The following is a 25,513-nucleotide window of genomic DNA, read 5'->3' on the forward strand; positions in this document are numbered from 1 at the left end:
TTGTTATGTTAAAGGTGCTATATAAATATAAGTTATTCAACCTATGCCCCTTGGGTTTGCAGGAGTGCAGCTGCGGGGATGGTGGGGTCATAACTGGGGAATTACCAATGTAGGAAAGAGTAAGAGTTTCACCATAAATAAGGGCATAAGAATTGGAGGTGAGGGAGTAGTTGCAAAAATATTATAGCAAATGGAGGACCAAAATCTAGGCAGTTGGGAGTTTGAGTGCATTGGAGAATCTCTTTTCCAGAATGGATACCGAAGGGAGATTGGAAGGTGAAAAGGGATGTGAGTGGTGAGGGATAAAAGGAAGTGTTTAGAAATGGCAAGATTAGGGTATGCTGGGCAGGAAGGTCAACAAGATAAGAGAATCTTGCCATTGGGGTTGCTGCTTGTAAGGAAGCAGTGACTGGTGCTTCCATGGGTTTTCAAATGTCAACTGGGGTATGTACTTATTCAAGGGGAATTCAAGACAGGGATAGTAGAAAGATGGTAGTTAGGGAGATGCATATGAGGTTAGGGGTAAGATGGTGAGAGAAATGAAAAATGACATGTCTGGGTAAAAGGGGTGAAGGCAGCAGAGACATGTCTAAGAGGGGTCAGGTTAAATTGAGGGATAGAAGATAATGGTCTCAGGTTTGGAACAGTAGCCAAAAAATTGGAAGTCAGGTTACATAGACATGGCAAAGTTTAGTTTGGATATGGCTGCTTGTAAACAGGAGACATGAAAGAGCCCAAAGTTAAAGATTTTGTGGTGTGAAGAAGTTGATTTTGTAAATGTGGAGGGGAAGTGGGAAATGCTTGGGGCATCTTTGTGTCAGCCTTGACAATGGTAGTACTCTCACCTCTTAGTCAAAGGTTTTGGGTCATAGACTACAGCCTGGCCAAACTACCACTGGCTGCATCCAGACAATCCCAAGTACCAGACACCTTTCATAAAATGTTCAACACTTGATTAAGGCCACCATCAGTAGATCATGCGCAATGGGATGGTGCTAGGTACCAGAATAGTAATGAATTAAATTTGTGTGATAATGGAGAGGAAAAGGAGGTGCAGATACGCTGGCAGTGCAGATTTCTGTGAAGGAATTTAAGGCTGGTTTCAAACTGAGAGTAAAAGATGCTTCTGGATTTGTATTCTATGGTCAATTTTTGAAAAAGTCGGCAATCTTTCTGTACTTAAAAATCAAAAAGCCCTGTGAAATGCTTTTCACAAAATCTTTTGTGATTTAATGTTTTTAGGTCATACCAGTGTGAATTCAACAGCATATTAAATAGGCAGTATTTAATATTTTCTCGTAAAACATAAGGGCCTTTGACCTGGAGGCTCCAGCAAGACGAACACTGTTCCTAACTGAACATCCTCTCACCATCAGCAGCTTTGTAAATCAATGTGATAATATTTTTCTGTATACAATGATGTTGGATCCTGGTCACTAGTTTAGTTGGACTAATGGATCTGTGTTGCACGCTTGTTTCAGGATGGCCGAGTTGGTACCACAAACAGAGTAGATCAGCAGACAGTTCTTAAGTAGAACACATTCAATTTATTTACAAAGGAACTCCGCAGCTACACTTGTGTGCTTACAACTCCAACCCTGTCTCTACATTACTAATTCTAACTCTAGACTACTGACTACTAAGGTAGTCTACGCTACTCTGCTATTGAATATTAAGATCGTGTGATCTTCAATTATAACATTCTTCTTAAAGGTATATCACACATCAGAATACCACATCCCACCCCTTTACGCAGAAATGCATTTTGCAGTTACAATTACAATTTTTCTCAAAATATCAAATTTTTTACATGGATAAGTAATTTACAAATTCAGTCTTTCGGGGGGTTTCCTTATGTGTTGGACGTCTCAGCTCTACAGCTTTAGATGCTCTGCAAGGAACCTCTGTTTCTTGTGTTGTCCAAACTCCAGGCTCTTCGGTTGTCACCTGCAAATCTGTTTCCTCAACTCTTGCAGGTACAGCTGATCCTTCAGACACATTTGCACTCAGTTGAGTTCTTTCAACAGGAGACGTTGATACAGTCATGAACACTGGTGGTGTCCTGATACTTTTTCTGTCCTCCTTATATGATCTATATATCTCCGTATGACTTGGTCTTCCACTTTCACGTGGTAAGAAAGAGGTCCAGTCACTGCACTTATTTCACCTGATAAATTTTGGAGAAGGACCCAAGTGGTTTTCATGTATACCATCTCTCCTACAGTAAACTTTCTGTCATCACTGTGCCAGTCTTGTCCAGTTTTCTGACTTCCCTGACTTCTTTCCACCTTCCCCCCACCACCCCACCCCCCCTCCACTAAATTAGGTGTTATTAAGCTCAATCTTGTTCTGAGATAGCATTTCATCAATAATTCTGCAGGTGTGACACTTGTTGTTGTGTGAGGGGTGATCCTATGATGGAAAAGAAAATGTGCTAGCTTGGTCACTATGGAGTCTTCAGTTAATTTCTTCATGCCAGTTTTGAATGTTTGAACCACTCTCTCGGCCAGTCCATTCAAGGAAGGGTGGTATGCTAAAGCTTTTACATGAGTGATGCCGCTGAGGCTGATAGACCATTGAAACTCAGTCATAAATGCCATGTCACTATCTGATACGACGACTTCTAGTATTCCATTGATGGTGAAACTTTGACCTGGCTTGTCATGACATAGCTTGTCAATCGTAGCAGAAGATGTTGATAACTTCACCTCATATATGTTCATGAATTTTGAATGAGGATCAACAATAAGGAGAAACATTGTTCCCATAAAAGGTCCCACATAGTCAATATGTAATCGCACCCATGGCCTTGCTGGTCACTCAAGGGTGTAATGGAGCTGGTGGAGGTAACTTCTGCACTTGCTGGCACTGCATACAACTTCTCACTAAACTCTATTTCTGCATCAATTCCAGGCTACCATAGGTAGTTGCATGGGTATGGCCTTCATTTGGGAAATACCTGGATTGACTTCCATACTGTACGGTAACCCTGCTTATGCCTTTGATTTTGATATCTTCTCCCATGTAAGTTTTCAATTTGGCTTCTGTTTCTTCCAAATTTAATTTAATTTATATTCTCCAAAATTCAGGTATTTGAAGGTTTGCTCACTTATTACCGTAGTGGAAGCTCCTCTGTCCACCCCCATTCTGATAGGCTTATCATTCACCCTCACTGTTGTAGAAATTGGTTCTGTTCTTCCTACCTTTAAATTATACAACGAATAAATATCTGAATCTGTTACTTCAGGCTATTCTATGTTATAGATCTCACATGGTTTTTTCCTTTTGATTGAAAGTCTGCCTGATTCTATCCTTGCAATGTCTCATGAGGCGTCCAATTCGATGGCAGTAAAAATGTTCATTTTTTTTCAACTTCCATTCATTACAAGGTTGTCTGCTTCCACCTCTGTTACCATTATTCCATGTTTTCACTGCTAGGTAATTTTTTTTATTTGCCTGCATGTGGTGGCTGCTTCCCACTTCTCATCAGAGTTGTGCATTTTTGCACCCATTTTGGCTGGGGCTCCCTGCTCAACGTTGAGGATGGTGCCATTTTGTGGTCCCTGACTATGCTTTCCATGGCCAGTGCTATTTCTAGCACCTTCTGAAAATCCAAATTTGTTTCAGGCAGTAATCGTTTCTGAATCGTATCTTCATTTATACCGCACACCAAACGATCTCTAAGCATATCATTTATAGATGTACCAAACTCTCAATATTCTGGTAACTGTTTCAGACTTGCTACATAACAAGCAACTGTCTCCCTGGGGCTCTCTTTCTTGAGTTAAATTTGAACCATTGCATCATTACTGAGGGTTTGGGCTGGTAATGACTCTTCACAAGGTTCACTAAGTAATCAAAACTTTTCCAATCTGGGGGACTTGGTGCCATCAAACTTTGAATTAATCCATGGGTCTTACTTCCACATGTGGATAAGAGGGTCACTCACCTCTTCTCCCCTGCAATGTCGTTAGCTTGGAAAAAGAACCTGAGGTGCTCAACGTAATGAGACCAATTGTCCACGGTTGGGTCAAAAGGATCAACTCTTCCAAACTGCGGCATGCCTTGAGGGTATTGCTTCAACGATTAGGACAGAAATTCTACTTACAATTACTGTGTGAGGTACGGCTTGATTTAGGTTCACTTGATTTCCTTCCTTGCTTTCTCTTGCTTTCTTTTCATCCTTCTTTGCTTTTTCCTCATCGCCAGTTTGTTGGGTCCTGGTCACTAGTTTAGTTGGACTAATGGACCCGTGTTGCATGCTTGTTTCGGGATGGCCAAGTTGGTACCATAGGCAGAGTAGGTCAGCAGACAGTTCTTATGTAGAACACGTTCTATTTATTTTCAAAGGAGCTCAGCAGCTACACTTGTGTGCTTACAACTCAAACCCTGTCTCTACATTACAGACTCTAATTCTAGACTAAAATAAAAGCAAAATACTGCGGATGCTGGAAATCTAGAACAAAAACAAAAATAGCTGGAAAAACTCAGCAGGTCTGACAGCATCTGCGGAGAGGGATACGGTTAACGTTTCGAGCCCGAATGACTCTTCATCAGAACTAAGGAAAAATAGAAAAGAGGTGAAATATAAACTGGTTTAAGGGGGGGTGGGACAGGTAGAGCTGGATAGAGGGCCAGTGATAGGTGGAGATTGCCAAAAGATGTCATAGACAAAAGGACAAAGAGGTGTTGACAGTGGTGATATTAGCTAGGAAATGTGCTAATGGGGACATTTAAGGGTAGAAAGCAGGATGAGCAAGGTACAGATAGCCCTAGTGGCGGGTGGGGGGGTGGGTGTCGAAATAGGCTAAAAGGTAGAGATAAAACAATGGATGGAAATACATTTAAAGATAATGGAAATAGATGGGAAAAGAAAAATATATATAAATTATTGGAGAAAGGGGGTGGGGATGGAGGAAAGAGTTCATGATCTAAAGTTGTTGAACTCAATATCAGTCCGGAAGGCTGTAAAGTGCCTAGTCGGAAGATGAGGTGCTGTTTCTCCAGTTTGCATTGAGCTTCACTGGAACAATACAGCAGGCCAAGGACGGACATGTGGGGCATGAGAGCAGGGTGGTGAATTGAAATGGACCTGCCCCTTTACTTCCCCTCTCCTCACCGTCCAAGGGCCCAAACACTCCTTTCAAGTGAAGCAGCATTTCACTTGCACTTCCCTCAATTTAGTCTACTGCATTCGCTGCTCCCAATGCGGTTTCCTCTACATTGGAGAGACCAGACGCAGACTGGGTGGCTGCTTTGCGGAACACCTTCGGTCTGTCCGCAAGCATGACCCAGACCTCCCTGTCGCTTGCCATTTCAACACTCCACCCTGCTCTCATACCCACATGTCCGTCCTTGGCCTGCTGCATTGTTCCAGTGAAGCTGAACACATACTGGAGGAAAAGCACCTCATCTTCTGACTAGGCACTTTACAGCCTTCCGGGCTGAATATTGGTTCAACAATTTTAGATCATGAACTCTTTCCTCCATCCCCACCCCCTTTCCGATCCCCCTTTTCCCAATAATTTATATATATTTTTCTTTTCCCACCTATTTCCATTATTTTTAAATGTATTTCCATCCATTGTTTTATCTCTACCTTTTAGCCTATTTCGATCCCTTCCCCCCACCCCACCCCCACTAGGGCTATCTGTACCTTGCTCATCCTGCTTTCTACCCTTAATGTCCCTATTAGCACATTTCTTAGCTAATATCACCACCGTCAACACCTCTTTGTCGTTTTGTCTATGACATCTTTTGGCAATATCCACCTATCACTGGCCCTCTATCCAGCTCTACCTGTCCCACCCCTCCCTTAAACCAGTTTATATTTCACCTCTTTTCTATTTTTCCTTAGTTCTGATGAAGAGTCATTCGGACTCAAAACGTTAACTGTATCCCTCTCCGTAGATGCTGTCAGACCTGCTGAGTTTTTCCAGGTATTTTTGTTTTGTTCTAATTCTAGACTACTGACTACTAAGGTAGCCCACACTACTCTGCTATTGAGTAGTAAGGTCATGTGAGCTTCCATTATAACATTCTTCTGAAAGGTATATCACACATCAGATTACCACAAATGAGTAGTATAAACCTGTAAATTGTTCTAGGTGACAGAATGAGGTCTTTCACCATACTGAGGTAAATCTGATTTCCATACAATGTTATAATAGACTCAGTTTATAGTTGTGTAAGGTTAGTAGTGTGGATAGTGATTTGAGAGCTTGGAAGGAACAGAGGACAGCATTTAATTGACAATATCAATAAAGTTGAACTGTTGCAACAAAGAGAGAGGTTATGGGTCAGAAGTAAGGGGAAAAGAAAGTCACCTATCTGAGAACAAGCATTTACTCAGGTCCTGCCCAGCTGTGTGGGGAAACTAGAAAACCCTCTCAGACAAGGAAACAGTATTCGACCCTCCTTGAACTGGGAAGTTTTGGAGACCGTCAGATGGCCAGCGAACCAAACTCCAATGCAAGGCAGTACCTTCATGAAAAGAATAGAGAAAACTATGGGAAGATTGCTTTTCTTTGTGTGTATGATTCTGAATGATATGAAGGTGACACCGATGCACTAATCAGTGCCTCCCTCCCCTTTTAACATACTACAAGAATGTCCAAGCTTTTGGTTTTTGAGAGCTTCTGAATGTGAATGAGTCTTGGGAGCGACATAGAAAGTTTAAATCTATGTTGCCATTAAACTGCGCATACTGCAAGTTGCCGATATGAACAGATCTCGGGCAGTATTGAGAGTTAGAAATACATACAGGACTGAGTAACATGGACAAGCTTGCCAAGGCTTAGGACTACATGCAGTTTTGAATTCCCTGTTGTAATTAATACTTTCAAGTTAACCATTAGCAGCATTCCCATAAAAGTTACCCAAATTGATTGAGAAGCACAATTACTTCTAAATAATTAAGATTAAATAGAGGTTAATTTAATTGAATCAGGGAATTTTGAATTGTCACAGACTCGACCAATAAGATATGCACATGACTCTACCAGATAATCATTTAATCATGGTGGGGTGGGGGAGAAAGAGCATCAGTGTGTTACACCAACATTCATTTGCAGCACTTTGCAGTGTATGAAGGTCAGGAACAGGGACCTTCAATAATTTTCCCATCCTTTGTGCCTAATATAATGCTCCGATTATTGCTCCAGTCGAGATCAGCTTGTTGAACACAAACCAAGGACGGAATATGGAATCTTCCTAAATTGCTCATTACCCCATGGGCAGTATATTTATCTACTAAGTTATCAGAGCAGCTATTTTTTATTTATAATAAAACAAATGTCTCTACTTGTAACAGAAAATACAAGCAATCAAATCTTCCTCATTCTAAGTTGCATTAAAAAGAAATAAAATACAAATATCATTCTCAAAACACATTCCAAATGATTGCTCCACCAAAATACAACCTTAATGTCTATCAAATTAGTAGTTCAAGATAAAAGTTTTTATTTTTACAGGATATTTTTACAGGATTTTACAGTTGGAAAATTTTTACAAAACTTGACATGCAGATGAATTATAACTACAGCAGAAGTGTATATGGCTCTTTTTTGCAAATATCTTTTATTTGAAAAAGAGCTACAGGTTTTTGTGGTCTAAAATTGAAACTTTAAAAAAATAAACAGCATTACTGTAATAATTGTCAGCTGTTAGTACACTGAGCTGGTGGTCCTACATTAAATTTCCTGCCCATTGACTCACTATTTCAGGTCTCTGTCTTCCTCCAGCAGCAACCCAGTTCCATTGCTAATGGAGAAAAACCACTTACTTGCTTCTCAAAGTTGTTCCTTCATTTTAGTGAAGTGAGAACTTCAGACCAGACTCAATATCAACATAGAACAGCTTGGATTGGTAGGAAATATGTGACCAGTATCAATATCTGAGTATATTTGCAACATGTTTTGTACGTTCATGTGTTTTATTTAGGTTGAGCATGTCTGAGTCATTCTCAACCTGGTCCAAAGTTGCTCTCCTCAATACAAAGAATAGAACCACGAGGGGGAAAGCAGGAGAATCTTTCTGTCAGTGATGTCGCCTGAGTGGCTCTGGAGTGAAGGATGCCCATAAATGGCAGTTCTTCACTGAAGCAGAAAATCTTAAATGCAAGCATTTAAATGTACATTTTTGTAGATGCAGAGTACTTTAACATTACTCAATCTAGAGTTCTCCTTTCATATTTTTTATTTAATTAAACATTAATTGCAAAGATATGTTTTTTTTAACAACAAAAAATAAAATCAGTGTGCCATAAACTTGCACAGGAGGTAAACCTGAACATGGAGTAGTTTTTCACAGATGATAGTTAATTGGGAATCCCTGTTGATAAGAACGCTGGAACAAAACCACATAATAGCCTAGGTGGGCCTGTCACTGTTGGAGTACTGCACTATAAGACAAGAATTCAATGCTAAACAGCAGTCTTCCTCCTCTGCACATTTTCCAATTAAAATAATTCAAATAACAGAAAAGAAAGTCATTTGGGAATAGTAGGATGTTCCATGTAGTGGAAATGTTCAGAGTACAGTTAGACAGGACAAGAGAACTCTCGCATGGAAGAACATTTATAAAATCCAATCTGGAATGAGTTTTGCAAGCACTTGGTCTATATCGTTGTTTACATAATATAAGAATGCAAATTCTCTTTTTCTGAGGCAAAAACCAATTCATCATCAAAACAAGCATGGCTATGCTTGGAAGATAACATCTAGAACCAAGTTGAATGCAGAATCTGCAAGGCAAGTCCACTGTAATTTCCTTTGGATACCACAGAGCCTGGAAATGTTCTGTTTGGAGTGGCTCAGCTTTTTATGACTGGTGCTGCAATGTTACGGGGTGAAATCCTGGCACTCATCAGCGAATAGACGCAAGGCCAAATCTTGTCTGTCTCTGTCCTGGAAAATGTGTGCAAGATTCCCTTGGTCCTGAAATGAAAATAAAAGGCAGACAAAAAAAGTGATCATTATACCCGAATGGAATTTCTACTGCCTAATCTGCATTGCTCAGAGAGGCACTAAATGCTGGGAAACAGGGGGTTAATTAAAAATCTCAATTTTTGTGGATCAAGTACCTTTGTGGTACATGCCAGTTGGAGCTTATGCCTTGCCGGAGAAGTACTGAGCAGCATTGACACCAATCCTATAGGCCTTTAGTACAAGCTTCCTCTACAACTAGTAAGTACAGTGCGAGGAGGGAAGAATAAAATGAAACACTATCTGCTCTAGGCATCTCAAGAAGGTCCAATCCACAGTGTTTCTAAACAAAGTAAGGAAGTATCTGAATGCTCCTGCACAACTGCATAACCCTTCCTACCACCAATCCTAAAATACTACCATGCCCATATAAACAACTCTGCTAATAATTTCATTAGCCCTGATTTTAACCTAATGTGCCAGCTCCATGACTTCAATGGAGCGTAAAATTGGGCAGTGTGAAAAGTAGGCATCCGAGCTTGTAACATGGTGGGTTTGGTTACAATCTGGGGAGAAGGAAGAATGGGAGATGAGAGGGGAAGTTGGGAGAAAGGCGGTCAAAAGGGGATGGGTGAGGAAAGATTGGGAAGAAGAATGATAGGAACAAAATGTAGAGGAAGGCAAGATACTGATCGACAGGCTTGGCTGAGATTCAGTCTGAGAAATTCTCTCTCTCTCTCTCTCTCTCTCAATAGTGGGGGTGGGGGAGTTGCTTGGTTGATTCTATGGCTTGGGACAGACCTACAAAATCATGCAATTGCAGTCCACAGCGCTACAGTATTGGCTTAGGACAATCAGTAGCATTTCCTTTTCTTAAAAGATAGGAGAATGGTTTCAGATGAGGTAAGTTCACATTTAAATGATCACAAAACAGGACTACAATGGATTAATGGGTTGTTGGGAAATAGATGGGTTATATATTTTCCAAAGTATCAAGAAAGAGCAGTCAGGGCACTTCTGAAAGTGGATCGGTGAAATCGCTTTTCACAATAACTATATTCAACGTTTATACATCTGAAAATGTAACTCATCTTTCATTCTATGACTTGTGTGACTTTACTGAGGGGGCAAAAGCAATGGGTTGAAGGCACAAAGTTGCTTTAGGTAGGAGTGCATACTTACTCACAGTGCTAACACACTGGTGGTACAGCTAAAACGGGTTATCCTGATCATCTTTTAGCACAGTGAAGATCTATTATAGCATCATCTACACTTATATCAAAATGTTGACTATTAAAATAGATTATTTAACTGTTAAAGCCTGACCCAGGAGTTTTTAATGTACTTTGAATATTGTGACCCATTATCTTAGTGACCCATTATCTTAATGTATCTTTAGTGTATAATACGCATTGTAGTTCTCTAGCTACTTGTTTTTGGAAATTTTTGCCTGGCTTCTGTGAAATTCCCTTTGCCAGACAAACAATGATGTATTCCACAACATTACCCCACTCTGGACTCTTGCAACACAGCAAAACCATTCATTGCTATGATCTCTGGTAACTTCCCATAACATTATTATTTGCCAATGTCAACAAAGTGATCTACAATATGACAATCTTACCCCATTGAGATTATTTCACTGGCTTTGTTCCATTACCCCACCAACCCTTGCACTCCTTCATCCATACCACCTCCTGGTTTCTTCTTCTTTCTCCTCCACTCTAGTCATCTTCATTTTTCCACATTGCCATCTGTCCACCTTGGTCCAATTATATCCCACCTTCTAACTGTTTGATCTTGTTCTTGACTTCCCGTAGGACTTCGATTGATTTAAGTGATATTTCAAGATTTAATGGGTAAAAATGCTGAATTAAAGAGAGACTGATGGCTGAACTTGTCTGGTTCAGTCACTGCTCCTCCATTCTGAGGCCTGGACTCCATTAATCCAAGCTGACAATGAGTCTCTTCTCTCTGCCAATTTGTAAAGGTCCTACATGAAATAAGTTTGGTCAATCCCAGTTCACATCCTAGGAAATGTGAGTCAACAGAACAAACATTGCTCGTCAAAATCATTTAAAGATGCTGCAGAATGGTTGTTGTGGGAAATGGGAATTGTCACTCTGGTGCATAGGGAGATGTTCTAAGTTTGGGATTGAAGTAGCTTTATTAGTAGAGAGTCTTTACCTTGTGCTTGCCTAGCACTGAATGTACCCTATTCTCAAAACTAACATTCCTCACCTTTAAATAAAGGATAAATTCACCCAAAAAAGTAAAGATTTTTATGGGCAATGGCACAGGCAGTAATGGATTTTAAACCAGCAATGTCCAAAGGTAATGTTTTATTCACTGCTTGTTGGGATGGTGGATACTGATTCCATGGTAGCCTTCAAAAGAGAATTGGATAAATACTTGGAGATAAAATTGTAAGGATTCAGAGTAAGAGCCAGGAAGTGGGTCTAACTGGATTGCTCTTTGAAAGAGCCAACACAGACTTGATGGTCAGAATGGCCTCCTGAAATGCATTATTCTAATCTTAACACCAAAAAACTTGAAAGGAGAATAAAAGGAAACAAAAAAAAAAGTTGATTAAAATATCTCCAAGGTCAAAAGACATCGGCTTTGTGATATTTTTATACACACAACTCAGGATGTATTTTTAAACCAGATAAATACTAACTGTGTTTATTTACACATTAATTATTGAATGGATTCTCTTTGAAGTGCACCACTTTCTTCCATATCTGGCAGTTATTTTATCTTGTTACTTACACGAAGTGTCAGAAACTCCTGACTAAGCACTTTGTGTATTGTGCTGTTATCACCCATAGATACTGGTCTTACAACTGGTCCCTCTCAGGCAACTAGTACAATTTACCCAGGTTGTAGGGGGAAGGGGCTAAGAGACAAAAAATAATGGAAATGAAATTCAAAATGCACGTGCATCACCCTGATGGTTCAGCATTGTATCATACCTGCAAAGAAGTGGAACCTAGTTTCAGAGCATAGTTGGTTGTTACTATCTGTGGATGTATGAGGCCCATGCTGCATTGAGCTGCACCTATCCTCCCCCATTCTGCATCTAGTTCTGTACTGACCAAAATTCTCTGTAGACAGTTATTGCCAGCTAAGTGCTGTGGGAGCTGCAGAATGGAATTGGCCACACCTGGTCAGAGTACACTAGCTGTTTATCATCCCAACATGCCATATCTCATGTGATGTCACTGAAAGCATGACCTAATGTGGTAATGTGTTTCTGAGGAAATCTCCAACAGCAATTTGTCAGGCATTTATCTATCTTGCATGTTGCCATAGGAATCTGTTTTCCCAGCTTGCGTACCCAGTTGAACGGTGCCTGATGTTAAGTCAGCTTCACCTCGTCTATGGAATTCAGGTTTTGTGCCTATTTGACCCAACATTTGGTTCAAGTTGTAATGGGATCTGGATCGTGCTTTTGGCAGAACCCAAATTGAGCACTGGTAAGTAGGTGCTGCTTGGGGATAATTCTTTCCAACACTTTGCTGATGATTCAGGGTAGACTGATAGGACTGTAATTGGCCAGGTTGGATTGGTCCTGCTTCTTGTGGACACAACATACTTGGGAGTACCTTTCCATATTGATAAGTGAATGCCAATGTTATAGCTGTACTGGAAGTGCTTAGCTAGGGCCATCATTATTAGTTCTGGAGTACATATCAAGGATGCGGATGGCACCTGTAGCTTCTCTTGTGGCTGGTGCATTCAACCATTTCATGGTGTCATGGTGGATTGAATCAAATTGCCTGAAGACTGGCATCTGTGATAGTGGGGACCTCGGGAGGAAGCTGAAATGATCATCCACTCAGTCCTTCTGGCTGAAGAAGGTTGCAAATACTTCTTCATCCTTCCTTCTCTTTTGCACAAATGCATTGAACTCACCATCAATAAGGATGATTGAGCTGCTCCTCTGTGGTGGTCACTCTAACCACTGCTATTAAGGTTGGACAAATTTGTCACTGGTGAGAACAAGGTCAAGTAGCTTGTTCCTTCATGATTGTTCTCTCACCACCTCCAAGTGATTTTCGACATGGAGCAGTACTGATTCATCAGCTGAAGGCTGTCAGTAGATGTATAGGCAGCTGGTATCCTTTAGTATTTTGTATAACAGGTGTAGGGAACACAGCTTAAAATTTATTGTGCATGTTTGTGTGTCCATGTCATATTGTTGCTGTGTTTTAATAAAATAATTGCATGTGCCCATACAGTAGTACTCTTTGTTGGTCCTTCTCAAACCTGTGCATCCTAATTACAAACAACACCTGAGAAATTGGCGTTAGGTTTGAGGAACTTCTTGACGTGTTGTTAGTGTATTCTCCCCACGTACAAGGGATTGGAGGTGCTTAACTATGTGAGTATGTGTGGCCAACCTGAAAGCCTCCAAAGTTAATAAAAAAGGGAAATATAAAATGGATTTGTTATCGCCCATTTTATATTATTGCATAAGATCAAAATTATCCCTATGTTCAGTGTGTGGTGCATATATTAGCATACACATTAATGGGTTTGTGGACCCCTATGTTAGGAATACACACTCCTACAGGGTCTTTGTCTCAGGTATACTCCACCAGTGAACCTTCCAGCCTTTTCTAAAGGCTGTTTCACTTCAGTGCCACTTCTGGGCTAGAAGAAGCAAAATATTCTGTTAATAAATGGCCCTGATAAAGGAAAGGGAATAAATACTGTTACATTAGCCATGTGGATGAGTTAAGCATAGAACCTCTTGAGTCTGAGGATATGTCATTTGTACTCTGCTGAACGTAATAATTTCAATTGCCATACTGTATTTGTATCATGTCATAATGGCACTAGGACACTTGCATGACACAGTTCATCAGATGGTCTTTTTATTCATTCACCATTTGTATGGGCATTGCTGACAAAGCCAGCATTTTATTCCCCGTTTCTAACTGCTCCTGAGAAGGTGGTGCTGAGCCACCTTGACAGCTGAGTGGCTTGTGAGGCCATTTCAGAGGACAGTTAAGATCCAACCACAATGCTGTGCGTCTGGAGTCTATTGTAGGCCAGACCAGGTAAGGACAGCAGGCTCCCTTCTCTAAAGGACATTAGTGGACCAGAAGGGTTTTTCAGACAATTCAGTAGTTTCAAGGTAACTATTACTGATGCTAGCTTTTCATCCCAGATTTATTCAATTAATTGAATTTAGATTTCCCAACTGTCATGGTGGGATTTCAACCTGTCTCTCCAGGTTACGAGTCCAGAGCTCTGGATTGCTAGTACCACATAAGCACCATGCTTCTATTCCCAAAATCTATATCACAATCCACATCTCTCACTTAACACCTCTCTCTCTTAACATTGTTATCTAGGTTTAACTTGCCTCCATGCTTTTCCTAATCTTGTTTTTAGACCAAGTGCTGAGCAATACATCATTCATCCTGCTGATGAGCCACTACCTGAAAAATCCTCACTTCTCTCTAGGACCAGATCAACAAATTCGGATGCAAGTTTTTATTTTGCATGTAGCTAAGAAAGTTTCTGTTCTGCCAGACTGCTTGTCCAGCATCAACACTTGGATGAGTCATAACTATTGTTTCTTCTAGTTCAACTTTGGGCCAACTACCACAAACTGATTCCTTGTCATTGATTAAATCTCTCTCCCCAGTAACTGTCACAGGCTGAATCAGGCTATTCAAAATCTTGGCACTCATTCAACACGAAACTAAGCTTCAGATCCCATATTTTGTCTGTCATAATTACCATTTCCTTGCACTTTTGCAACATTGCAAACATCAATCTCCACTTCTGAGACCAAAAATGAGCCTGCTGCGCCCCCACCATTTCCCACCCCCCCCACCCCCACTCTCCACCTCAGCTGATGAATCAGTCCTCCTCCATGTTGAACATCACTTCGAGGAAGCACTGAGGGTGGCAAGGGCACAGATTGTATTCTGGGTGGCAGACTTCAATGGTAGCATTATTACTGACCAAGCTGGCCGAATCCCAAGAGACTGGGTCTGCGGCAGGTGGTGAGGGAACCGATATGAGGGAAAAAGCTACTTGACCTCATCCTCGCCAATATACCTGTCACAGATACATCTGTCCATGACAATGTTGGTAGGAGTGACCACTGCACAGCCCTTGTGGAGACCAAGCCCTGTCTTCACATTTGAGGAAACGCTCTATTGTGTTGTGTGGCACTACCACAGTGCTAAATGGGATAGGTTTTGAACAGACCTAGCAACTCAAAACTGGGCATCCATGAGGTGCTGTGGGCCATCAGCGGCAGCAGAATTGTACTTAACACGATATGTAACCTCATAGCCTGGCACATCTCCCTTACCATCAAGGCAGGGAATCAATCCTGGTTCAATGAAGAGTGCAGGAGGGCATGCCAGGAGCAGCACCAGGCATACCTAAAAATGAGGTGTTAACCTGGTGAAGCTATCACACAGGACAACTTGCGTGTCAAACAGCATAAGCAGGAAGTGATAGACAGAGCTAAGTGATCCCACAACCAATGGATCAGACCTAAGCCATGCAGTCCTGCCACATTCAGGTGGTAGACAATTAAATAACTCACTGGAGGAGGGGGCTCAACAAATATCCCCATCTTCAATGATGGGGGAGCCCAGCATGTCAGTGCAAAACAAAAGGCTGAAGTTACAATTTGCTACAATCTTCAGCCAGAAGTGATGAGTGCGTGATTCATCTTGGCCTCTTCCAGAGGTGCCCAGCATCACAGATGCCAGTCTTCAGCCAATTCGATTCATGCCACATGATATCAAGAAATGGATGAAGTCACTGGATATGGGCCCTGAGGACATTCTAGAAATAGTACTGAAGACTTGTGCTCCAGAACTAACTGTCCCCTTAGCCAAGCTGTTCCAGTACAGCTACAACACTGGCATCTGCCCAGCAATGTGGAAAACTGCCCAGATATGTTCTGTCCACAAATAATAGGACAAATCCAACCGGTCAATTACTGCCCCAGCAGTCTACTCTCAATCATCAGCAAGTGATGGAAGGTGTCGTCAACAGTGCTATCAAACGGCACTTACTCAGAAACCTGCTCACTGACAAAAAGATTGGGTTCTGCCAGGGCCACTAAGCTCCTGACCTCATTAGAGCCTTTTCCCAAACATAGACAAAAGAGCTGAACTCCAGAGGTGAGGTGAGAGTGACTGCCCTTGACATCAAGATAGCATTTGACCGAGAGTGGCATCAAGGAGCCCTAGCAAAACTGGAGTCAATGGGAATCTGGGGGGAGAAACTCTGCGCTGGTTGGGGTCATGCCTAGCACAGAGGAAGATGGTTGTGGTTGTTGGTGGTCAATCATCTTGGTTCCAGGACATCACTGCAGGAGTTCCTCAGGGTAGTGTCCTAGGCCCAACCATCTTCAGCTGCTTCATCAATGACATTCCTTCCATCATAAGATCAGAAGTGGGGATGTTCACTAATGATTTCACAATGTTCAGCACCATTCGTGACTCCTCAGATACTGAAGCAGTCCATGCCCATAAGCAGCAAAACCTGGACAATAAGGCTTGGGCTGACAGATGGCAAGTAAACTTTGTACCAAACAAGTGCCAGGCAATGATCATCTCCAACAAGGGAGAATCTAACCATCTCCTCTTGACATTAAATTACACTACCATCGCTGAATCTCCCACTATCAACATCCTGGGGGTTACCATTGACCAGAAACTGAACTGGACCAGCCATATAAGTACTGTGGCTACAAGAGCAGATCGGAGGCTGGGAACTCTGTGGCAAGTAACTCACCTCTTGACTCCCCAAAGCCTGTCCACTATCTACAAGTCTCAATTCAGGAGAGTGATGGAATACTCTCCACTTGCCTGGATGAGTTCAGTTCTAACAACACTCAAGCTTGACACCATCCAGGACAAAGTAATCTGCCTGATTGGCACCACATCCAACACCTTCAACATCCACTCCCTACACTACTGCACCACTGATGCACAGTGGCAACATTGTGTACCATCTACAAGATGCACTGCAGAAACTCACCAAAGCTCCTTTGACAGCACCTTCCAAACCTGTGACCTCTACCACCTAAAAGGACAAGGGCAGCAGATGCATGGGAACACCGCCACCTGAAAGTTTCCCTCCAAGCCACTCACCATCCTGACTTGGAATTATGTTGTCATTCCTTCACTGTTGCTGGGTCAAAATCCTGGAATTCCCTCCCAAGCACTGTGGGTGTACCTACACCACATGGACTGCAGCAGTTCAAGAAGGCAGCTCACTACCACCACCTCCAGAGGCAATAAGGGCTGGGAAGTAAAATGCTGGCCTAGCCAGTGATGCCCATGTCCTGCATACCCACACATCACAGATAAGGAAAGGATTGACAGGCTGAGTTGCTTCTCTCTTGAAAAATGAAGGCTGAGGGGTGACCTAATAGAGATCTTTAAACTTTTGATAGAATACAGAGAGAATGTACCCCACAAGAGGAAACATCATAAACTAGAGGCCATCAGTATAAGATAGTCACCAAGAAATCAAACAGGGAATTTAGAATAAACTTCTTTACCCAAAGAGTGTTGTGAATGTGGAACTCACTACGACAGTTGGTGAATAGTATAGATTTTTTTTGGGGGGGAAGTTAGACCATTGTATGAGAGACAAGGGAATAGATGGTTATGACGATAGATTTGGATGGGAAGAGGCTCAAATGGAGCACAACCACTGGCATGGTCTGGTTCAGTCGAATGGCCTCTTTCCATGCCATTTATCATATGTACTTCAGTTACTTTGAGATCTAAACAAACCTTTGTCACCTGCAAACTTGCTAACTCCGAAGCTCACCTTGACAACCTTCTTTTCTCCACCTTCCACAAAGACTCTATGAAGCTTTACTAAACTTTTTCCATTCCACTCTAAACCTCACTAACCATTATTCCTTTCCCTGCTGAATTACACTGGCTTCCTCAACACTTGAGATTTAAAACCTCACCTAAGCCATGGTTTAGGTGGTAGCACTCCCATCGCTGAGACAGAAGGTTGTGGGTTTAAGTTTCACTACAGGACTTGAGCACAAAAATCAAAGCTAGTACTTGACTGTTGGAGGTTCCGCCTTTCAGATGAGATGTTAAACCCTCTCAGGTGGACATAAACGATCCCGTGGCACTACTTTGAAGAAAAGTTGAGTTATCCCCAGTGTCCAGGCTGATGGCAGATGGCTCCAACAACCCAACAGTGTGCTTCTGTGCTTGACGTTAATGGGCCAAGATTACTCATGGTGGCTCAGGGAATTGCAGTCCCCTACATCGCCAGGCCATCAAATCAGCTGGGTTGTTGGCGGTGGCTGTTTTTTAAGTGGGGTTTTTTCAAAGAGCAGGGTTGGGGGGGTGCGGGGAGGAGGGAGGAGAGAGAGGGGAGCTGGGGACTGGCATGGTGCGAGGCCCTGGTGCCGGGCTGACTGAAAGCCAGGGGGACGGGAAGGTTGGATTGGCCCTGGGAGCTGCTCTTTGGGGTTGGGAGGGGGGGACCTTCCTTCCAGCAATTCAGAAAGCTGCTCTTCCTGTGCAGCAGGTCCAGTTGGGGCTGCCCTGAGGCCTCATGTGGCTGGGGAAGGCCCCACTGATTAACCAGAGGCTACATGTTTACCAGCCTGGCTTTTAGCACTGAGTGAGGGTATAACTGGGGGTATCTAGTGTCATAGTGAGTGATTATTATTTTGAAGGGATTTTACTGTGGTATGGAGTTATTTTTTGGGGGGGATTTAGTGTTGTGGTGAGGGTTGTTTGAGGGAGGGGGTGACTGCTATGGGGAAGGGATTATTTGGTGGGTTTTAGTGTCTTGGGCTTTATTTGGGAGGATTCTTTGCTGTGGTGTGGTGGGCATCTTTTTGGGGGATTTAGAACTGTGATGAGTAGGTTATTAGTGGATTTAGTGCTATGGTGAGGGGCTGTTGGAGAGAGTTAGTGCAGTAATGGAAGCCTTTTGGGAGTTTTTAGTACAGTGACGGGCTTACTGAAGTGGTTTAGAATTGAGATGTGGGTTTTACTAAGGGGTTTGAATTGCTGAGATGGTGGGTTAATGAGGGGTGTTTAATCTAACTTAATTTAATTTGCTGAAGTGGGGGCTCAATCAAGGGGCATTAGTGCCTAGGCTGAGTTTTACTGGTGGGTACTGGAGGTGGGGTCTGGCTGCCATGAGAGGGGCCAGCGAATGGCACAGCTGGAGGATAAGATCACATCTATGACTGGCGATCTGAGGCCTGCTGGTCGGTACCTTTCGACATTAATTCTTGATGCTGTTGTTGTTAATGGCTAAGGGAGTAAGCTCGACGCACAGTCTGGACAGGGGTCCCATTAGGCAGTTGGTGTTTCCCTCAAGTTAGAGCCTGCCAGGTACTCCTGCAACCTACTAGGCCCAAGATATATAGGCTTTGGTCTTTCCTCTGGATATCAGCCTATGAGATTGAGAGGGTGGTACAGCTGCCAGGCAAGCCTGCACTCCTGAAACCATGCCTAGGCTGTGCGGCAAAGAAAGGTAACCTTTCGGCTTGGAATCTGGACTGAGGACTGTGTGCCCTGGCATGAACAACGACCCACATTCCACAACAAGTGCACCCAAGCTGGCCCTGATTGACTGTAAGCTACGCAAGCTTGGTATTGCCATTGCCTCTATTATTCATGAGGCTAATTACACCACCTTCTGGCATGAAAAGGGTGCTGAGTTCACCATGAGCATGGTGTGGGCTTTACAGTGAGCAACCAACTGACACAGTCAATAGAGTTGCCAGTAGCAACCTCGGAGTGCCTCATCTCCCAGTGACTGTCAATCGATAGGGGCGCAGTCAATATCATATGCGCCTATGCACCAACTCTGTATGCCATCATCTCGGACAAAGAGCATTTCTATGACTCTCTAGGTAACATTCTGAAGACCATTCCAAATGCCGAGATGTGATTCATCCTAGGTGACTTCAATGCACAGGTTGGGGCAGACTGTGATTCATGGCCAATGTGCATCAGTCATCATAGGGTAGGCAAAATCAACAATAATGACCAACACTTCTTGAGCTTTATGCCCTGAATGAACTATGCATCACCAACATCGTCTTCCAGGGCAGACATCGTCACAACATATCATGGCATCACCCAGACCTGGTCATCATGGAAAGGTGTCATTTGCCCAGTGTTCTGCACCTTCCACAGTGCAGATTGTGATACAAACCACACTCCTGTCAGCAGCAGAGTGAAGGGTACCCCCGACTGCCCACCATGCATCAACAGCCCTTGCACAAGTAATGATGCCAAATATCAGCACTTTGCACTGTCACTAGGATGATTGCTACCCACAAAACATTTACCAGGAATTGCCAATACTGGTATCAGTGAAGCTTGGAAGTCACTAGGCTACTTTCTGATGATTAAGCTAAGACAGCCGTGCAAAAGATGGGGAGATAGTCAGCTAACATCAAGAAATCCAAACCACTTATGACAATGGAAATCTACAAGTTATGGATGAAGGGATCTATACAGCACTTAGAAATAGCATTGCAAGAGCTGCTCCCTGAAGTCGGCAGCTGGTGAAGTACTCACCAACAGAAGTAAAGAGATGTCCTGCTGGGCTGAACATTACCGTGAGCTGTAGTCCTACGAGACAGATATCTCCCAGCCTGTGCTTGATGCTCTCCTGCAGCTTCCTGTCATGGATGAGTTGGATTCAGAATCCTCATTGCATGAGCTTGAGAAGGCCATAGGCTGCTTAGCAAACAGGCGCCCGGCAAGGATGGAATCCCAGTCAAACTGCTCAAGCATGGATAGTCCCATCTACTACCACACCTTTTATGACCACCACCTCTGCTGGAAGGTAGACTCCATTCCATAGGAGATGCATGGTGCAAAAATCATCACACAATACAAAAACAAAGGTGACAGAGGCAACTGCAGCAACAACTACAAGGACATTTCACTCCTTAGTGCCACGGGGAAGGCCTTCACTAGTGCTATATTTAAAAACTCCATCTACTTGGAGACCAAGTGTACCTGGCAGCATAGTGTGGTTTCCATGCCAGCAGATCGACTGTAGACATGATCTTCTTCACACGCCAGCTACAAGAGAAATGTTGGGAAGAGTATGCCTCTTTCCCTAATTTTTGTGGATCTCACTAAGGCATTCAACAGAGTCAGAGCATGACTCGACAAGATTTTGGGGAAAATTGGCTGTCCACTAAAGCTCCTCAGTATCATCCCCTCCTTCCATGACAACATGCAAAGCGCTATACAGTTTGGTGGTCCTACTTCCGACAGTTTCAGAGTGCAGTGCAACAGGGCTGTGTCCTAGCCCCCACTCTTTTTGGCCTCTCTCCTCCATGTTCCTGACCTTTGCCTTCCCTGCAGGTATGGAAGGAGTTTACTTGCATACTAAGTCAGGCGGCAAACTCTACAATCTATCAAGACTGAAAGCAAAGACAAAAGTCCTGATCAGAGAACTCCACTAAGCTGATGATGCTGCACTAGTTGCCCACACAGAAACTCAGCTACAAAGACTAATGGGCAGTTTTTCTCACACCTGTAACTTGTCCTTCCTGACTATGAGCACAAGAAAACCAAGGTCATGGGACAAGGTGTTGCATCTCTGCTCTTGATCACATTAAATAACACCCTGCTGGAAGTAGTTAGCAAATTCTGCTACCTTGGGCTCACGATGACAACAGACAATCTGTCTCTTGATGGAGAACTTGATGCACAAACATACATAGCAAAGCAGTTGTCACCTTTGGCCGACTCGCGAAACGTACATGAAATAACACCAAACTGACCTTAGGATCAAACTAATGGTTTATAAGACCTGTGTTCTCAGCACCTTGCTGTATGGCTGTGAAACATGGATGACTTACAACTATGAATAAAAGAAGTTCAACAAATTCCATCTTCACTGTCAGTGGCACATTCTGGGTATATCTTGGCAGGATAAAATCAAAAATGCAGCAATTCTCCCAAAGGCAGAGCTCCAAAATTTGTAAGCATTCATCAAACAGGTGGCTTTATTGACTTGGGCACATGAGCAGGATGGAAGACAGTCACATACCTGAGGACTTTATTGGTGAAGTAACTGCAACCAGACAACCAGTAGGGCACCCAAAACACACCACTTCAAGTATGCTTGCAAGCCTGACATGAAGGTCCTAGACATCTATTATCACACCTGTGAGTTGCTAGTTAACAGCAGAGGAAAACGGCAACACTTCCTGCGGGCTGGTGTGCACACCATCATAACCAGTGACTTGGAACAGGTACCTATGCCAAAAACATAACCGAGAACACTTGGTAACTTCATGTGTGGCATTTGTGGCAGAACCTGCCTCTCGAGGGTTGATCTCTTCAGCCGTCAGCAAACATGTGCCATATGAAGACAACCCATGTGAAATGGATTGTTTGCTGTGTCCATAACCTGTCGTAGAAGGAAGGATGTTGACGACCAAGCCAATATTTATCTCTCAATCAACATCACAGATTAACCGGCCATTATCACATTGCTGTTTGTAGGAGCATGCTATGTGCAAATTGAGTGTTGTGTTCCCTAAATTACAATAGTGACTTTTTCCATGTCATGTAAAGCCCTTTGTGTGACATCCCGTGGTTGATTGGTGCTATGTTAATTCTTTTTAACTCCTTTTGTATTTGCATCCCTCTTTGGTGGCGGTGTACTCCATTTCCACAGCCTCTTCCCCAAACACTCCATGCCTCTGACTTATGCCCCTTGTGCATCAGCCCAGTTCTTATCCTACCATTTGTGGCAGAGTCTCAGCAGGATAAGTCCTACACGCCTGAATTCCCTTCTTAAACTTCTACATTTTACTCTCATTTTAGAAGTGTTTTCAAAGGTTTTTTTTTTTGACCAAGCTTTTGGTCACCCTCCTAATCTGTTTTTCTTCTGACCTCCATCGAACCTACCACCTCAAATTTAAGATTCTCATCATTCTGTTTAAATCTGTGTATCATTTTACACCTCTCTATCTTTGTGTAATCCCTTACACCTACTTTGTCACCACTGCCCCCCCTCACCCCCCTACACCCTTCCTCTGTTTCTGGCCTCTCCACCTTCAAGACTGTCCCCCAAACCCATCTCTGACAAAATCTTATTCCTTGTTGTTTGACATTCATGTTTTCCTTACATCTCTGAAGTGCCCTGGGACGTTTTTCTATGTAAAAGACACCAAATTTATGCAAGTTATTGTTGTTTTGTGTTAGCAGATGTCTAACTGGTATAGGTAAGTCACACCAGAAGTTTGAACTGACCTGATGGGAGGTAAGTAGAGATTTGTCAGATTTCAGAGGAATTGGACAGAAAATCATGGGCAGCAGGCCTGCGATTTCTCAACATGCACAGGATATGGGCAAGTTAGCATACGTTCATAAACATTGGCCCTCTGTTGTACGGCAGGGAAGATTGTCACAACAGAAAACATGGGATTTCACACAGAATGCCACTGAAGATAGTTAGGCATAATCAAAGAACCAAACTAGGAAACCATAAAGAAAATTAAAACATTCCATTTTCAAATGCAGAATAAAATCACATTATTACCTTTAGTTGATACAGAACTGGACATACAACTGGGACATCAGGATGGCATGACTGCATATTATGCCAAAAACTGTGAAACTACAGCCAGAAGACTGTCTTGCATCATCTGGCTTTTGCATTGATTGAAATTTAACTGCAATCCTGAGTAAAGCTGAATGTAAAAATAATTGTACAAAATTGTACTGATGATCAAAACTCACTTTTACATATACAAATTTAACTAGCACTTGGATACCCGTGAGCAGAGCTTCATGCGTGAACGGTGGATAAGTATTGGCATGAGCACAACTTTACATGATGATTATGTTTTAAACTGTCTTTTTAACTCCAACTAAAACAGTTCTAAAAAGGGCATGGTGAACTTTTGGTTAAATCTCAGGTTGGAGAGGTGCCCATGTTACTTCTGGTTGCCATGGGATGAGAGTTGAGAAGGGAGAGGAAGTTAAATAGAAACCCATTGAGGTGTGAGTTGCAGTTTCTAGCACTTTGCACAGAAGCTCTTAGAACACCGGAAAAGCTGCTGCTGAGAAGCAAGGAGAAGGGAATTGGAACACTCCCAAAAACCGATCTTTGTTCTGTATGAAATAATGGGGAGCAAAGTGAAACTCTTCTAAACCGTTTAAGAATCTCTGGAAGCCTGGGTTGTCAAGACTGTCATGTCCAGAGGGAAAGAAGATTCGTTGAGGTGTTCCTTGCTGTTGATAATCCTATCTGGCAAACTCAGTGGGAGTGGGATGTTTGGTGACCTGGATGATAAAAGCAAAATACTGCAGATGCTGGAAATCTGAAACAAAATGATGGAAAAACTCAGCAGGTCTGACAGCATCTGTGGAGAGAGAAAAACAAAGTTAATGTTTCGAGTCCATATGACTTGAAGGATCATACGGATTCAAAACATTAACTTTGTTTTTCTCTCTCTACAGATGCTGTCGGACATGGTGACTTGGCACGGTGAGGAGTGTTTGGAGCTCAGCTGGCGACCTGGGAGAAGCTTTTGGGTTGCCCTTTGATACTATGTGTATACCCAAGGCATGGTGCAAAGTTAAAGAGAGTTACCTTTGTTTATAATTAATGCCTATTAGTTAATATTTGAATTATGTTGATTTTAGTTTGTTTATTGCTGTAAAAGTCTTTTTTAAAAATGAAATATTGTCCATCGGTTTATTTCCGTTGATCGTTTAGGAAATTCACCTTTTTAAAAATTTGTCTCCATGGGAATGGGAACAGAATGTATTATGCTCTGTCCCTGTGAGTGCCAATGGTATAACTGATCTCAGACCTATACCTATTATGTGGAAATGTATTAGAATTGCACCATCAAAATCCTTTTGGCACCGGTCCAAAAAATTATATTAATCAAGACCGTGTCCACATGCTGGTCTCAGAATCAGCCCGAAAATGGATTTTGCAACCCTCGCATCGGTTTACAAAACATGCGATATTCTTTTTAGTTCGCTATTAACATAAATAATTGTTACTTTTATAGTTTTGCCTTTGGTGAATTTTGCATTCCTCAAAGTGAGTGAAGAATGTTGGATGCCACGATTGGAGCATAATCTTATCTCAAAACATTAAGAGTTGAATTTTCCCACCTTAGATTTTTTTCTCTGGGCGGCGGGTTGGGGTTTTTTGGGGTTGCGAGTCGGATGACCAGAGCAGCGGGGCTGCCGCTGTAATACTCCAGGGGGCGTCCCATTGAGAGGGCACCTCCAATGGAGGACGGCAGGCAGACCGACAAACCGCCGCACGGCTGCAAGGGCAGCTGGCGGGCTCCGCCGTGTCTGCAGTGAGAGCGTTACTGAGGCCAATGGGGCGAGGGAGAACTGGGTGAAATGGCTGGTGGAAAAAGCAGCCGCTTGTTCTTCCCCAGCACTGCCCGTGACATCAGCCGCCCAATATAACTCTGTTTGTAGCTGATCTCCGCCTTGCCCCTGTGCCCTTGTGTTCAGGGCTTTCCGGCCTCCCACTGCGCACCCGCCTCCTCGGAGCTGCAGACACTGCGGGGATTCCGCCTGCCGCCAGTA

General features: G+C 42.8%; 1 protein-coding gene across 1 annotated transcript in view; it reads right to left on the minus strand.

Annotated features, from left to right (window-relative positions):
* Window positions 1–8,812: 8,812 nt before the first annotated feature.
* Window positions 8,813–25,513, minus strand: part of ak4 (adenylate kinase 4) — a 54,051-nt gene continuing 37,350 nt past the window's right edge. Inside the window, exon 6 of the mRNA XM_078561771.1 lies at window positions 8,813–8,936. Coding sequence (XP_078417897.1) covers window positions 8,813–8,936 — 124 coding nt within the window. The remainder of the gene's footprint in view (window positions 8,937–25,513) is intronic.

This window comes from Cetorhinus maximus, chromosome 17 (genome assembly GCF_964194155.1).
Source record: "Cetorhinus maximus chromosome 17, sCetMax3.hap1.1, whole genome shotgun sequence".
NCBI classification, from domain to species: Eukaryota; Metazoa; Chordata; class Chondrichthyes; order Lamniformes; family Cetorhinidae; genus Cetorhinus; species Cetorhinus maximus.